Here is a 17,008-nt window from a genome sequence, read left to right on the forward strand (position 1 = left end):
AAATACTAACAGGAGTTTTCAAAAGAAAATAGTTGTGTGCCTGTGCTTTCACCCACCTTGAAGAAGGTACTTGTAATAACGCTAACCACCCCTGGGCATTTATTAAAGCCAGTGTTTCTAAAGGCAGTGTTTCTAAGCTGTAGGTGGATGTCCTGCTTAACCCTCTTGACGACCATGTAAGGTCAGCACAGCATCGCCCTCACTTTAGAGGTGAGGAAACGGAGGCCCAGAGAGGTTAGGAACTTGCCCAAAATGTGACCCAGGATTGGAACCCAAGCAGTCTGACCCGAACATGATTCTGGTAAATGCAAAGAAAGGACCTCTTCAGGGTGTGGTGGGAATGGGGACAGATAACGTGATTTGGGGAGGTAGTTTGATATTGGTTTGGGTGAATCCCAAGGCAGGAAGCTCTCGCTGCTGGGAAGTCACTACGCTTTGCAGAGTCCCACAGGAAGGGGACCCTGAGAGGATAGGGGGCATCCACCAGGCCAGAGGACTAAGTGGCAAGGCTGAGACAGAAATGTCTGGCTTTAACATTTTGCCTCTTTGAAAGAAAAGGTAAAAATAAATGTATATTTTTAACTTGACCCCTTCACAGATATTGAAGGTCATAGCCTCACTAGAATCACTTGCCCTCCTCTTTTCAATACACCTCAGCCCTTTGAGGTATTACCTCAAACCAGTCAGTCTACAGCATTCTGTCCTTCCCCTGTCGTCCGTGTGTGAACCACTGACCTGGCCATCTGTGTGCCCTGCCTCGTTATCTCTATTAAACTCCTCTCCCCCAGGTTTTCATCTAACCGGCCTGAGTTCTCAGAATCCCAATCATGTTTCATGCCCCCACCCTTCCTCCACATACAATGTGATAAGACCGAACAATGAATATTTCTTGATTGAATGCAGTAAGATGGTAACTTTTTTTTTTTAATTTTGTAAACTGATTACAAGACTGTAAAACAGTATTTCCATTAGGAGGTTGATAAGTGTAGGAGTCCATTAAATGAGTGTTTCGCACAGATAACCCAGCATCAGACGCTCAGGGGTTTCGGTTTGGTAGGCTGCAGTTGGGCCCAGGAGAATCCGAATGTGTCCCAGGTGCCTTTTCTGCCCACCAGAAGTTTGAAAACTGCAACTTACACTTTCTAAGGAGTGCATGCTCTAAAATTGCAGCATCATGGCTGTCTCACTCTCCCTCACTCAAGGTATGCCCACTGCGGAAGCATTCAGAACAGTGCACTGGTAAATAATTATGTTATTTTTCTTGCAGATTTCTAACCAGCATAATGCTGGAGGCAGAGACTGACAGCCTGCGGTTTTCAAGATGGCCGAGCTGGAGGCCGATTTGGAGCACGTCATTCCATCCTCTGTGCCTCCTTTCTGGGCGAAGTTAGTCGTGGGATTGGTTTCCCTCGTGTGTTTCGCACGTAGCTATGATGGAGAGTTTGTCTTTGATGACTCCGAAGCTATTGTCAACAATAAGGTTCGTATCTTAATTCCTTCCTGATAAACTTGTGTGAACCACTTGCCTATGTCTCAGTAGTAATCTAAGTTGGTGTTGAATTATTTTCTATTAAATTTGGGTTAAGCCTTTGCCTGGGCTCCAGTTGTGCTCTGGATTCCCCATCTCTTTTAGATAGTGTCTCCTGGATTTAGGGCCCCTTTCATTGCTGGCAGCAGGGTCTCCAACCCCTGCCTCACCTCGGGCTCTACCCTCCCCATATACCCGCTGTGATGTGAGGCCACGGGCCTCACATGTATCAGGGAGGCTGTTATTCTAAGATTTCAAGGCAAGCGTGTTGCAGGGCATTGCAGACCGAGTATTTCAGGGTTTGTGATAAATCTCCCGAACTCTGGGGCAGAACTGTTCCAGGAAAAAAGAAAATCACACATATGCTGCAGTGATCATTCACCAAAAGGTACATCCTCAGCAGCAGGCAGCGAGCTGGCCTCTTTGTCCTTGGATGATAGCATCAGGACAGCTGCTGACAGCTGCTGGAGGGTGGGGAGCGATGCAGTTCCTGCTCATTTCGTGTTCAGAGACTCACATTTGCAGAATCAGCAAAATCCCAGCACTTCTGCTCACCAGTGGGTGCTACATCAGTTCAGGGAAAGTCTATCTCTTCCACTTGCTACCTAGGGATAGGGAAGAAGCCATACGGTGTGGGAAGGGAAGAAAAAGATTTCAGCGAGCTTAAAGAAAACCGGAACAAGAAAGTCGGGGACAGGCAGGGGCCGAGAGGAGAAAGACCGTGGAAATGGCACAGGTTAGAGTCCTGTGACAATCTAGTTACTCAGCAGATATTTTATGTGTATGCCTTCACCAATGAAGAGGGTTTGAAGGAATATACTACTTTTTCTCTCTGGTAGATGCAATTGTAGCAACTCTTTGTAACACTGTTTTTTAATGCTCTTAAATTTTTGAAGTGATGGATTCAACCAAATAAGGGAAAATTCATTATCACATTGAAAATATTGGAAAAAATTGTCTATGTGACAAACATTCTTTTCCAGGAGGGGTGGGAGGAATGACTGTTTTGCATATATTTTATTTTAATGCATTGCAACTGATTTTCTCTATTTTTGACGGCACAAACTACAGCATTGTTGATGCTTGTTTTTAATTCAAGTTCTTCATTTGTAGTTTTCCTCAATTCATCCAGCAGTTACCTGCAGATGTTTCTATTTTAAAGCCAGGCTTAAAGGAAAAAGAAGGAAGTTTGTAGCCCTAAGCAACTATGTACGTCACACTGGTGGCTTAATAGCTATAGAATTCCTAACAAGGATTCGAGGGTATGCCTTTACTTTAAAATTTTTATTCTTCATTTTATTGAGAGTTTCTTGACTCTTCCACTTTTGTTAAGTGGAAGATATATAAGGTGTTAACTTACATATGGGAGAACTTCGATAAGCAAGGCCGGGACAGCTTGAGCTCTGTCGTATGTGGGATGCCCTGGGGGGGCGGGGGGCTGTAGTTCTCTTTCCTTCTGGGTGGGGGAAGGCAGATGAAGCCACTTCGTGGCTCTCTGGCTCATTGTTTTGGCAGTGTTTTCTAGAGCATCACACTGCCCCTTTGTCAACTTGCTAGCCCTCCCTTTTTTTTCCTGTTTCATGAAAGGCACTTCTCCATTCATTGGCACCGTGCCTGCAGTAATGTGGAGCAGGCTGTTACCGGGTGTTATTGGTGTTAAAGCCTGCTTTCCAGATGCGTCCTTGCAGGGTTGAGTTGCCTTCTTTCATTGAGATGATTTTCTTTGAGACGTGAAGTTAGCAGGAATTTCAGACATAACACGTCTTTTCCGTAAATCCTGATCAGGAAAACTTGGCCTTCCTGTAGCGCGCCCTGCTTGTGTAGGCTACACCCAATCAAATATTTAGAACTTGGTTGGTGTTTATTTACTGCTCAAATGGAAGGAAAGAGCCTCTGCCGACCCTTTCAAAACGACTGAACAGGTGCTTCTGGGACAATGCAAAAACCCTGCTTGTGTAGGCTACACCTAATCAAATATTTAGAACTTGGTTGGTGTTTATTTGCTGCTCAAATGGAAGGAAAGAGCCTCTGCCCGACCCTTCCAAAACGACTGAACAGGTGCTTCTGGGACAATGCAAAAGAAGGTGGACTTCCAGTTTTGTAACTGAGTGGACTCAGTTGGTGGGTGGGTTGTACAGGGCCTTCCAGAAATATCTAACCGACTCAAAGAAAGACGGTGTTGGTACACTCAAGGCCTCTGAAGCTGATACCCAGTCGAAGAGAACTGCCGCCTCAGAGTAGGCATCAGGTGACCAACCTTGTATCTCTTGCCTCTTCTCAAGCCTGTCCTTTTGAGCCAGCAAGTACTTACGTAGCCAGGACTCACTGAATCCACTGTGTGCCATGGACACTGGGTGCTCTCTGGACCAGCCACGATTTGACACACTTCCTCTGGTTGGGGCATTCCCCGCCTTCTGGTTGTTAGAAGCTACAAAGACTGTCCAGTTTAGATACAGACACAGACGTAGGCTCTCCTGTCAGGTGTACCACCTGTTGGAGTGAGGAGCTAGTCATGCAAAGAGGTGGGGTCTGGAGGCGCCCAGGCAGCCTCAGGGAGGTGCCAGCGGTGGGAATTGTGGGTGTGCTTCTGGCTGCACCGTCCTAACCTGGTTTTCCAGCCCACCTGGGCGTCCAGGAACCTTGTACTCACTTTAAAGCGTTCCTTTTTTGCTCACATTAATCAGAGTTGATTTTGGTTACTGCACAGTCTTGACTGATATATTATGCGGTGCTCAGAACATCATAATTTCTAGTCCCTAAAATATTCCTGTTTAATTATGCTTTAAAGAGAAAATTAATATTCAGTTTTGTTACTCCACAGTAGCCTGTCTGCCTTTTTTCTTGTTAGACACAGTTTCAAATTTAAATGTAAAAAAAGATGCATTTTTAAGCATCTGTAGTACAGTACCAAATTAAATTACCTTAGTAGTAAGATAGGTATAATTTTTTAAATAGTGATATTTATCTTTAAAAATTATGTGGAAGTTGTTTTTCCTTTAATATTACTATCTGCTTAGCTCATGACTAAAAATGGGAAACTTAAATACATGTTTATCCACACTCATGAGAGAGGGTAATAGTGATCTCATTTAGCTATAAGGTCCATTCATTCATTCAGCATAGATGAAGCATCTTCCACATACCCCCAGCAAACACAGATGTGTCCCCACCTCTCGGAGCCCTAGGGCAGTGGGGCAGACAGATAATAGTCACTAGACTATAAATCGCCAGTGTGCCCGGCACTGTGAGGACGGGTGCAAGATGCCCAAGACGCAGGGAAGGGAAATGGCATCAGCTTAGAAAGGTCATAGCTCAATGGCTGAGATATGAATGGCAGGAGGAGCTGAGTTGTGAAGAGTTGGGGAGTGACCAGCTGGATGGAAACCTGAACATGCAAAGCCTTTGAGTGGATGGTAGCAGGAGCTGTGTGGGGACCAGACGAAGGCCATTAGCAGATCACTGAGCCCAAGAGATGAGCCTGCAGAGGCTGGTGGGAGCCAGAGCACCCCAGACTGTGGCTTCTATGTCAAAATATCAGCTTTGTCCTAGAAAGGGGGGAGAGAAGGGGAGCTGTAGCATTGTTTTAAACTGAGGTGGGTAGAGTGATTCAATTTGCATTTCGGAAAGATCAATGTGGAGAACGTATCAGAGGGCCCAGGAGACCCGCTAGCAGGCCTGCCTGTGTCCTAGGTGAGTGATGATGATGGCTCAACCCAGGTGGTGGAAGGGTTGGGGAATAGAGGTATGAGGAACTTTAAAGAAGGGGACTTGGTGAGGGCTTAGCTATGGGTTCAGGAGTCATGACTCCTTTGTCCTGAATGTCCTCTGGTTGTGTTCCTGCAGGACCTCCGAGCAGAAACGCCCCTTGGGGACCTGTGGCATCATGACTTCTGGGGCAGTCGGCTGAGCAGCAACACCAGCCACAAGTCCTACCGACCTCTCACCGTCCTGACTTTCAGGTGAGGTATGACGGTGTGGGCTGCACGCGAGGGTCACCCACAGCTTGTGCATTACAATATACCAGGTTGCATGTGACAGGATTCCCGGGGTCTGGGAGTCAAGTTAATAGTTCCTAGGGAAGCATAAGCCACTCACCCTTATGGGTTTCCAAGAAGCATGTGACAGTTCTAACTATTAGGAGTTAGGTCACAGGAAGACGGAGAGGACCGGCATGTGGAAACGTTACTGCAGGGCTTGCTTTGGCAGGAAAGGTGCTAAAAGTGGGACAACAATACAAAATTAGCATGGCCCTCTCAAGGATGACATGCACATGGGTGAAGCGTCCATGTTTCACAGCTCTTGGAGGCGAATACCCAGGAAACTGTGAGACAGGCAACATGTGGCATCACATGAAATTGTCATTTTTTTCACTATAAATAAAAGGCATCAATCTTCCTGCTGTTACCAAGTCAATAGACAAAAAAAAAAGTTAAAAACAATCTAACTCTCCCCCATTAATCAGGGAGCTGTTTGCATGAAATAGATTTATTCACCACACAGAGTTTCTACTAATCGCTATTTCTTTGACGCATTAAATACTTGTCTGTAGATCTCTCAAAGAAGCATGGGGATGATGAAATGGAACCACTGGTAATGGGAAAGCAGTCAGAAATAAGAATCCCTGACAATGAGAAAGTGGTTCATTGTTCAGAAGGCTGGTAGAAAAACTGTGAAGTACCTTTTTTTTTGAATAAGCAAGTTACATGACTGTCTTCTATCCAGGTTCCTGTGGGATAGCCATGAGTAATGTGTGATAAATTTTTTTTGCAGTCTTGCCTTCTTTGCCCTTAAAAATTTGACTGGCTTTCCTTTCGCTTTCCCTCTCCACGTATTTTCTGTCCCACTCCTCTGAGATCCCCTTGTCGTCTACTTCCCCCTCTGCAGCTAATTGTTCTTACCTTCTCTCCAATTTTCTTAGCTTAGCAGCACTATTTAGCTGGGTGTTGTTTTAACCAACATTGCACAACGTCTTTCTTTTCTCCTTTTAGTATTTTTACTCACCAGCCTTTTCCTTTAGATGGTTCGCATTTCATTTCATGTGCTTCTGCGCGCCTGGTGTGAGCACCCTTCTTCTGCTACAGGATTAACTACTATTTGTCGGGAGGCTTCCACCCCGTGAGTTTCCACGTGGTCAACATCCTCTTGCACGCTGGCATCTCAGTCCTCATGGTGGATGTCTTCTCGGTGCTGTTTGGCGGCCTGCAGTACACCAGCAAAGGCCGGAGGTTAAACCTGGCCCCCAGGTCCTCCTTGCTGGCCGCTCTGCTGTTTGCTGTGCACCCGGTGCACACCGAGTGTGTGAGTATCACCCACCCGCGGCATCTGCACTCGCGTGGGTTTGCTTCCTAAAACAGGCTTCCTTTAAATGCTCGTGGAGCTGTGGTGGTGCCCTGCCAGGCGTTGGAGACAGTTGCATGCAGGTCCAGCAGGTCTCTCTCATGGAAAAATGCAGAATCCCCAATTGACCAGGACTTTAGAATGGCAGCCTGGTTTGCCCGCTGGTGATGCTCTCTGGTTCCCTCCTATACCCACACTGTAAAGGTATGCATGTTGAATGTTGCCTGGCTTTGGGGTATACAAGCCAGAGGCCAACATTACCTTTCTCCATTTTCTTGTGTTAGCTGAGAGGTTTATAGTTTGCAGAATACTTTCTCACACTGTCGTGATTGTCACAAAAACTCTGTGGGATCAGATGGGGCAGCATCACAGTTTCACTTTACAGAAGAGGAACTGGCCTGGGAGGACAGGTAAAGGACTTATCCCAGGGCAGTCATGTGGCTGGCGGATGTAGGAATAGAACTTGAAACCTGGTTGTCCCAGGTCTGTGCAGAGACGCTGCCGCCATACTCTGAGTTGAACTAGAAAGCGGGTCCCTAAGTCCTGCTGTGGAATTACGAATTCTCCCCACCTTCCTTCTCCTTTTCTTGGCCCCCTGCATTATTCTCCTCCCCTTGACATGTGGTTTGGTAGCTCCTGATGGGCCTGACCTGCTGTCCTGTGGGCCATGCCTTTATTCCACTGAGCTGCTGTTGAGTATATGTGCTACAAACCATATGGGGGTTTCAGAAACCACGCTACCCCCACCTCCATGGGAACCCTTCGAAAATGTAAGTCATCATGTTTGCTGAGGTAAAAGATTTTATTTTACTCATTCATTCTGTGAGCATGAAATACCTCATATAAAATACTACATGTGCTTTATTACTTCTCCACAGTTTATTTCTGCATTTCATGTGTTATTTGAATACCTACACGTTAACCAAGTGCTTTGAGCATCTTGGAATTAAGTGTCAAAAGTTTGAGCAGAATTCCTGCCTTTAGCATCTGATTTTATAAATTTTATTAAACTACCTATTCTTTGGTATTAAGAGGGTTGTGGAATTGTTCTTTCAGTGTTCTTCTAATATCTACTTTAAAGCTTTAAAAAATTCTCATAATTTTTTACTTCAGCAAATTCAGAGGACTTCAGGTATTGGCACGCTGGGAACTGCTGCAAGCTATATATTTGTGTTCAAATTAGAATTTGTTTCTGTCCTAGTTCTCTTTATGGTCTAAATGTTTGTTGGGATTCAGAAATAGTGTACACATTAATCAGAAATAAGGGAATTTCTGGCAGAAGTACTGATTTGGTACTTATCTGATTTTGTGTGATCTTAAAAGCAAAAGCAAATATTTGAATTATTAACCAAAGACGTTTTTCTAAAACTCTGATTTTAAATATTGAGAAGTTAGTTTATAAACAAGTTTGAAATGCCTACAAGTATAACTGGATGTGCACACACCTCCCCAGATAAATGCAATCCGGGGATGTTACCACCAAAATTCTACATTTGCGATGTTTAAAAATAGGAGAAAGGGGAGTATCTGAAAAAATTTCTTAATCCCTCCCACCCTTCCATTCTATGAAAGTCATTCGAACTCATAATGCAAGGAAAAGTTTAGGCTTATTAGAAACTAGCATTCCTAAGACCGATCATTTATATATTCACCTTCCATTGTTTTGACAAATAGTCGGTATTCAGTTTCCTCTTACCTACACCTCCCTGTTATTTTCCACTCTGCATGTAACCCAGCTTTAAAGTGAGCATAAAGCAGGGCGACCCAGAGAATCAGATGGAGGGAGAGCTCCTCGGAGTGTTCCAGGCCAGGACCGAGGAGGCCGCCTGTGCTGTGGGCTGGGGCCTGGCTCTGGGCACAGCATCCCCACCTCCCACCCCCACTGAACATTGATCTGGGATGAGGCTTGAGGATTTGGGAGTAATTGTGCTGCTTCTGTTTACATTTATTAAGGGAAAGTAGTGGCAGTGTAGGCCCCTCCAGTGTTAGTACTGTAAATTTCCGTATATTAACATTTATGTGTTTTGTGTCTTGACATTAATAATGAGAATGCTTTTGCACACTGAAAATAAGAACCTACATTTTCTGTGCCCTGGCTGGGTGACTCAGTTGGAGCATTGTTCCATGCACCAAAAGGTTGTGTGTTCGATTCCCAGTCAGGGCACATACCTAGGTTGTGGGTTCCATCCTTGGAGCGCATGTGGGTGGCAACTGATTGATGTTTCTCCCACATTGATGTTTCCCTCTCGCTCCCTTCCTCTCTCTATAAAAACCAATAAAAAACATATCCTTGGTTGAGGATTTTTTAAAAAGAGCCTACATTTTCCAGTCTTTGGGGTGATCAGCCACCCCCTTTGCTTAAGACTAAGGGGGTCATGGGATAGCCCTAGGCAAACTGAGATCGGTCAGTCACACCCTACAGACTTCCTACCTCATGGTCTCCAGTTGGTAGTAAAATAATTGTAATCCTTTTTTGTTTTATTTTTTAAATTTTTATTGTTGAAAGTATTATATATGTCCCCTCTTTCCCCACATTGACCCCTTCTAGCCCACCCCCGCCCCAGGCCTTCACCACCCTATTGTCTGTGTCCGTGGGTTATGCATATATGCATACATGTAATCAGTTTTATTTTGCTTTCCAATTCATATGAATGTCTCTTATTTTCAGCTATGCCACCCCAAATCACCCTGGGGTATTTGTAGATGGGAAGGGCTCCAACACACTAGTCACCAGAAGAGGGAGGGGAGCTAAGGGAGGGGGTTGCCTAGTCCCTTGTCTCTTTGGAGACCAGGAAGCAGTCCCTGGGGGTTCCCTGAGGACACAGGGCAATTGTAAGTTTTCGTTTTCTTCAGAGCATTGATGAAGATGTCAAGTTGCCTGAATTTGGGTATCAGCGAGGGATGCTCAGGCCTCCTTAATCTGCCTGTTCAATAAACCCAGAGCTTAATGCTGAAAGCGCTGGGTGGGGAAAGATCCTCCCTGTCACCTTCTCCTAATTCCTCCCTGTGGCCCCTGTGCACCTTGTTCCTAGTGGGAATGAAAGTGAGCCACCTTAAGGATTCGGGGGAAGGTGTGGGGCAGGAGGAGGTTGGCAGTGATTCCTCTAGAGAACCGTAGGGGAGGAAGAAATTTTATTCTAAGTTCTTTCAGCTAGTCTAATAATTAAATCAACATGAGACAGATTAATAAGAGAAAATAACCAAATTTAATTACATAAGTATGTACGGGAGCCCCACATCCATGAGAAAGTCAGAGATCCCACATACATGAAGGTTGAGAGACAGAAAAGGGAAAATGAGGTATGTAAGGCATCCTGCGCCAAGGACTGATGTGAGATGCCTTGGAAACTGGGGGGGGGGGGGGGGGGAAAAGGAAATTTGCAGGATGATAAGAGCAGATGTTCAGTAATTAGAAGTTTGCCCTGCCCTATAGGTAGTTCATGAAAAGTTATTTCTGGTAATAAGTCATTAAGGGCAAGGCCCCCAATTTAGATTTCTGGATAGTTCAGGGAAGAGCAAAAATTTCTCCTGAGCCCATAGGGTCTCAACTGCCTTCAGCTCACAATAGCATGCCAAAATGGTGCATCATGGGGAAATTTGTTCTGAACCCCTTCAAAATCCTGATATGAATGTTTTAGGTTATTTGTAAGAAAAAATAGCCTTTGTAAAGAACTTTGCCTGAAAATATATTAGGCAAAAATCAGAAAGGAAGAATAAAGTCTCTTTGTACTCATGCCCGTTTCCCAGTTAGATGTGGTGTCTGCTTGGATAGCCTTTTACAATCTTGTCTATGAAATCTCTTTAATATGTGAAAAATTTATCGTAAGGACTAAATACTCTTTTTACTTTAAAACAATTGCCATCGTGTTTTAAACCCCGTTTTTCTTTATGTCAGACAATGTAATGTATATTGCTTAAAACTTGGTAGTGTCTTCACCAGCTAGCCAAAGGAAGAATATTTGTTTTAAAAATAAGTGATGATGTTTAAAGTTCACATTAGTGAACCTGCATCAAGAGTTCAAGATCAGGATGTATAACTGCCCTTAGCATTTCATATCTGATCAGTGTAGCGGGACACTCTTACTAAAAGGTTCGTCTTTAACTGTCCCTAGGGAACAAGTGGCTGGCTGTTTTGGCCCCTATTCTTGTATTTATCAAACCACTTCCTTCCCCTTCACTCATTTCAAGGAACCTTTTTTCTCTGAACCCTCTCCCCAATCCCTCCATGATCTGAGGACCCCCCTTGGATAAGCTTCTCTTGGTTGACTTTGCTTGTTTTATTCTCCCTAAGGAATTAGGGTTCCAGGCCATCCTCAGGCTCTGTAGATAGCCACAGCTGGAAGATGCCCTCCTTTCTCTCCCATCTCTCTCCTGGCGGCAGGCCCACAGAACCAGCTGCTCCATCCCTCACTCACCAAGGTGCTCTGGAGCTCCTACCTGCTTCACCCTCAGCTGCTGTGTCCTGTTTTCATTCCTTTCTGCCCCTCACATTTATAGAAGCACAATTTGGGATTCATGCAGGAAACTAACAGTGAGCCAGCACCTACTGTGTGCTCTGCTCGGTCTCATTGCACTCCTGATTTACTGTATCCCTCACTGAGTGAGTTACAGGCCAGACTGTTCAAGAACTCTCATTGCATATTTACTTCACTCGTGAAGTGATTGCACTGTTTAACCCTCCAGCATGCTGGCATAGACATTCAGACCTGTTGAGCCTTTGTCCTTAGCTTCCCTCTTGGATGTGGGTGGCATTCACAGGCTGGAGTCATCAACCCTTTCAGTCTTCTCAGAGACTGCGGGACCCCTCGGGCTGCCACGTGCACCTGCATCAGGAGTTCAAGATCAGAATGTGTGATTGCCCTCAGCTTTCATGTCTAACTCGTGTGGTGGGAAACTCCCAAAAGGCTTTCTTTATAGCTATTGCTTATACACACACTCGTGGTTCATATGTTAATATAGTAATTTCATGTTCATTGTATGTTATCTTATTTCCATTTATAGAATAGTCTTTATTCTGTATCTCATATATCATATATGCCCTTTAACCCTACCAGACCGCTGTACTGATTTTTCGGTAATTTCCACACAAAGGTGGAATATTGGCGCTAGATGAAAGGTAGATGAAAGGTAGACCTATTTTCTACAATGTCTCCAAGTTCCATCTTACTCTAACCACTTGTTTGCATGTAACTAACATTTTTCTATATCATGTTGGTTTTTTCTCTTTAATGCTCAGGAGCCCAGGTATAGGGGACAGTTAGGTTCAGGGCCTCAGGTCTGGTAGAGGCCAGCCTGAGGGACACACACACACACACACACACCCCTCCCCCAGTGCACGAATTTCGTGCACCGGGCCTCTGGTATGTTAATATAGTAATTTTATGTTCATTGTATGTTATCTTATTTCCATTTATAGAATAGTCTTTATTCTGTATCTCATATATCACATAGGCCCTTTAAGAAAAGATGAACTTACCAGTCATTAAAGTGATACCTAAAGTATCCCTTGGATATATGTCACATCCAGGTGCTAGTTAGTAAAGAAGGCCACATAAACTACCCAATACTCATGGGTGGAATTCTGCGTCTTTCATTTGCCACGAAACATTTGGAGAACACTATTTGGAGTAATTAGCCTGGAAGAAATGAAACTCGAATTGCATATGGCTTCGTTGTCACTAATATAAAGAAGGGAAGGACAGTCATCGGGTGTAGAAAATGGGGGAGGAATGGTAGAAATGTTACTCTGCTTTTGTCTTGTCGATAGCTTTTGAAGCATTCTTTCCAAATTAACCCACTCCATCGGTTTGGGTCTGAAGGGAGGAAAAGGTGGCAGAGGCAGCTTTGAGTCATTATTCCTGTCTTTTTTATCTGCCTGATGACTCTTAACCCTTATTTCCCACCTTCCCTTCATGTTTCGAATCAAGTTTTCTTTTTTAAATATCATTCCCTTTCAGCTGATAGCATTTTCCACTTGACAGTCCACTTTGGAGACATCAGAAACACAGGTCTCTGCCGCTCCTGGGGACAGGGTGCTAAGTAACAGGGCTTCTGCTGCGTACGGTACGTGCCTCGCTGACTGTCCAGCCCACACAGTAGCCATCGGTGGGTTCTAAGCAATCCGACTTTCTCTTAGAAACAGTTAAGTCAAGTCCTAGACCAAAAGCATAAGAAAACCAATTCTAAGATAAGACCACAGGCTGTTGCAGGTACGCAGATTATTTTAATAGAGATGGCAGAGTCTGATAAGGTTTTTTTCTATTTCTAAGGAATTTGTTTGTATTTCCTAAGTTTAGGATTTGTTAAAAATATATTTTTTTTAATGTAAATTTCTTTTTCTTCCCCTTCTTTTAAGGTTGCTGGTGTTGTGGGCCGTGCAGACCTCCTGGGTGCCCTGTTCTTTCTGTTAAAGGAATTTGTTGTATTTCCTAAGTTTAGGATTTGTTAAAAATATATTTTTTTAATGTAAATTTCTTTTTCTTCCCCTTCTTTTAAGGTTGCTGGTGTTGTGGGCCGTGCAGACCTCCTGGGTGCCCTGTTCTTTTTGTTATCCTTCCTGGGCTACTGTAGAGCGTTTAGAGAAAGTAAGCGTGATGTTTGTCTTCTTAATTTTGAGATGGGAAATTATTTGCGTATATAAGGTCGTCACTTTGAGGGAATGTGGGGAAAAGGTGTATGCTCGCTGTAGGTGTCTTGTTTCACTCCATTGCTTTTTTAATAACGCAGAGGTTGTGCACCAGTAGTCACACAGGAGCAGCCTGCTGTGCGGTGAGACCAAGAGCTTCTGCCCTAGGCACTGAAGCAGTTGTGATTGATTTTTGTGATTTTATTTCCAGCAAAATTGTAGGAGAAAAAAAGCTTTTGGTTCTTTTTTATTAAAACCTCATGGAGGGGAAAAAAAAGAAAGAAAAATGCTGAAATGGATAGCTATGCACCTGGAGTGTGAGGTTCTTGTTTTTTATTGGAGCATTATTAATACTTACAAAGTCTGTTGACTTTTCTCAAAGACAACTCTAAGGTTTCAGGAAGTACCATTTTATTAATTTTAACTTATCTTCCTTTAAAGTAACTGCTTCCTATTCTGAGTAGATTTCAAAGACATCAGGAGTGCTGTTTGAAGAAAGTATTAAATGTTGATAGTTTTAACATATGTGGGGCACATTTATTTAGGAGGTATAATAAAACCTCTCTTTAATTCTAAAGATTGTTCTTATGAAATAATGGAAAAATTATCAGGAGACTAAAAATTCTATCAAGTGAATTGATACATTTATTAATCTCCTTTAATGAAATATTCTCACAGAGGGTGGAAAACTAAAGACATTGTATATTGTTTTCCTGTGTCCTTTTGCTAATCTTTTCTCTGTTCCAATTCATATACATATATTTTCTCATATATGTGTCTGTTTTTAATTCATCTGTAAATTATAAAATTATATCTGAGAGCCATCCAGGCAAAAGAGAGATTTTTTTAAAATAAAACTTTTGGAAACTAATACCAAAGGTAAAAGTTCTTAATGTGTGATGGATTTTCAATTAATACTTTGATTCATGAAACATTAGTTAAGCATATTTCAGTATTAATGGGACTATCTTAACTATTAGCAACAATATAACCTTTATTTTATATATATATATTTTATTGATTTTTTACAGAGAGGAGGGGAGAGGGATAGAGAGTTAGAAACATCAATGAGAGAGAAACATTGATCAGCTGCCTCCTGCACACCCCCTACTGGGGATGTGCCCACAACCAAGGTACATGCCCTTGATTGGAATCGAACCTGGGACCCTTGAGTCCGCAGGCCGATGCTTTATCCACTGAACCAAACCGGTTAGGCATAACCTTTATTTTTTTTAGTCCAGGAGCATTCTTTTAACATTTATGACATTTTTACTTTAAAATTGGAAAGGGATTTTATAAAGAGATTGTTACAGGCCTTTCATGTTAAGGATGCAGATGTTTTCGAGAAAGCTAACCTGGAAATATTTAGTGTTTGCACACTGATAACAGTGGTAGATGTGGCTTTAGCGGAAACCCTTTTAGGAATATGAATAGGTTTTCATTTGGTTGAAGTGACTTAGAACAGTTAGAAGGCAGATGGATGGGTAAGGAAGCCTTTGAAGAAGCCTTCCTGACGGCCTCGTGTCTACAGGAAGGCCTGACCTCCCCGGGCTCTGGTGCTCTGTTCACTTGAACCCTCTTTAGGAAAAGGGAAGAGTGGATTAAAATGGAGCCTTTGGACCCACCCCCAGACTGGTGTGTTCCTTGCAGTCACCGACAGCTTGTTTAGTCTTTGGAAGATAGAAAGCTGTAGGAGGTTGCCCCTCTCCGCGCATCCGGGCCTCGGGGTCTTGACCCTGAAAGTTATTTTTGGCCACGGACTTTTGTTTCCTTTCTGTCCTCTGACTGTGGCCTCTTGCCCACGCAGGCTTTGAGTTAAACTATATCAGAATGATTTCTTCTTGGAAGTTTAAAGTGGGCTGGAACCACCACCCCTCCAGCTGCACTCTCCATCGTCGTGAGGTGGTTTTCGCTGCTACTTTCAGTTCCCACGCATTGTTTTCACGGGCGGTGCTGGAATGATTCAAATCTGCCTCCCAAGCTTGTTGTGGGTCTGAGATGCAAAACAACGGGGACTCTTAAGAGAGGGACTTACACTCAGTTACTAGCTTATTTGGAGGAAGTCCTGTGTCCTACACACGAGGCAGTTCTCTCTGCCCTCCCCAAGAAGGTTCGGTGTCCTGAGCCCTACCCGCTGTAACCTCAGGATCCAGCAGACCAGATGCCCAGCCCTGTCCCTTGCTCTACTCAGGCGGCACCATTGGAACAGCCCCTTCACTCTGCCGGGCACTGCCCTGTCCTCTCCTGTCCACAACTCCCAAATCCTGCTTTGTCTCAGTGCTGATGAATTTGGGTGGAGCCTTTCCTAGTCTCCGTTGACACAGGCACTATGTGTTCAGCCTCTCTTCTGTGTGTCAGATTCTCCGTACTCCTTCTTAAACATGCTAAAATAGAAACTACTTCTGCCCTGGCCAGTGTGCTCAGTGGTTAGAGCGTTGGCCTGCACACCAGAGGATATCGGGTTCCATTTCCAGTCAAGGGCATGTACCTAGGTTGCAGGTTCCATCCCTGCCCTAGGTGTTCGGGAGGCAACCAATCAATTTTCTCTCTCTCTCACCTCCTTCCCCTGCCTTTCCACTCTCCAAAACTCAATGGGGAAAAATACTCTCAGGTGAGGATTTAAAAAAAAAAACACACAGCTTTTTTGTTTATAGAGAATAACTTTCTGAAATAATTCCCTCCCCCCATGGAATGATTTTTAAACATCATATTAATGTCCAACTTCACAAATATGATGGCCGAGTCTTGTTTAAGAGGAGCAAAGTTTTCACAAACTAATAATAACTTTACAGAGGAGAAGCAGTGAGAGCTCTGTGCAAAAATAATTCTGGTTAAGGAATTCATGATGAGACACTTCTGATTCTGTTCTAAAATGGCATACAGGATTATCAGGGTTGGTCATTCATTCTTTCACCAATAATTAATCAAGCATGAAGGGCATCCTTTGTAGCAGGCCCTGTGTCAGGGACACAGAAACTAAAAGGACACAGTCCATGCCCTTGAAGGACTTAGAGCCTGGTACAGTTTGACTAAAATAAAGCTTCCATTATTCACATTGCTCAAGGAACAGAATATTCTGGTTTTCCATACGACCCTGTCAACGTTTTCCTCCCTGTAGCCTCCTCACAGCAGGTACTCAATAAGTATCCCCTTCTTTTCATGGTGTGTTTATGCAGAATTGATGACTGTGCCCTCTGTACTCCTAATTTCTTTGTTTGTTTGCCCTGGAATGTACAATTTATTATTTTATTGAGATATAATTGACATATAACATTGCATTAGTTGTAGGTGTACATCATAATGCTTTGATATATGTATATATTACAGAATGATCACCATAATAAGTCTAGTTGACATCCATCACCCTACATAGCTATACCTTTTTTTTTTTCTTATAAGAACTTTTAAGATTTACTCTCTTAGCAACTTTCAGATATACAATACAGTATTAACTGCTGTCACCATGGTATACATTACACCCCAGGACTTACTTATTTTATAATTGGCTGTTTGTACCT

General features: G+C 43.5%; 1 protein-coding gene across 2 annotated transcripts in view; it reads left to right on the top strand.

Moving 5' to 3' along the window:
- Positions 1–1,258: 1,258 nt before the first annotated feature.
- TMTC4 (transmembrane and tetratricopeptide repeat containing 4) overlaps positions 1,259–17,008 on the top strand; it is a 60,533-nt gene continuing 44,783 nt past the window's right edge. The window contains exons 1-4 of one of the 2 annotated variants that reach the window (XM_005856399.2): positions 1,259–1,480; positions 5,372–5,487; positions 6,610–6,826; positions 13,362–13,449. In XM_005856399.2, coding sequence (XP_005856461.1) covers positions 1,322–1,480; positions 5,372–5,487; positions 6,610–6,826; positions 13,362–13,449 — 580 coding nt within the window. In that variant the 5' untranslated portion in view covers positions 1,259–1,321. The remainder of the gene's footprint in view (positions 1,481–5,371; positions 5,488–6,609; positions 6,827–13,361; positions 13,450–17,008) is intronic. The other variant, XM_014536067.1, reaches the window with a different exon arrangement.

This window comes from Myotis brandtii, unplaced genomic scaffold, assembly GCF_000412655.1.
Source record: "Myotis brandtii unplaced genomic scaffold, ASM41265v1 scaffold1028, whole genome shotgun sequence".
NCBI lineage: Eukaryota > Metazoa > Chordata > Mammalia > Chiroptera > Vespertilionidae > Myotis > Myotis brandtii.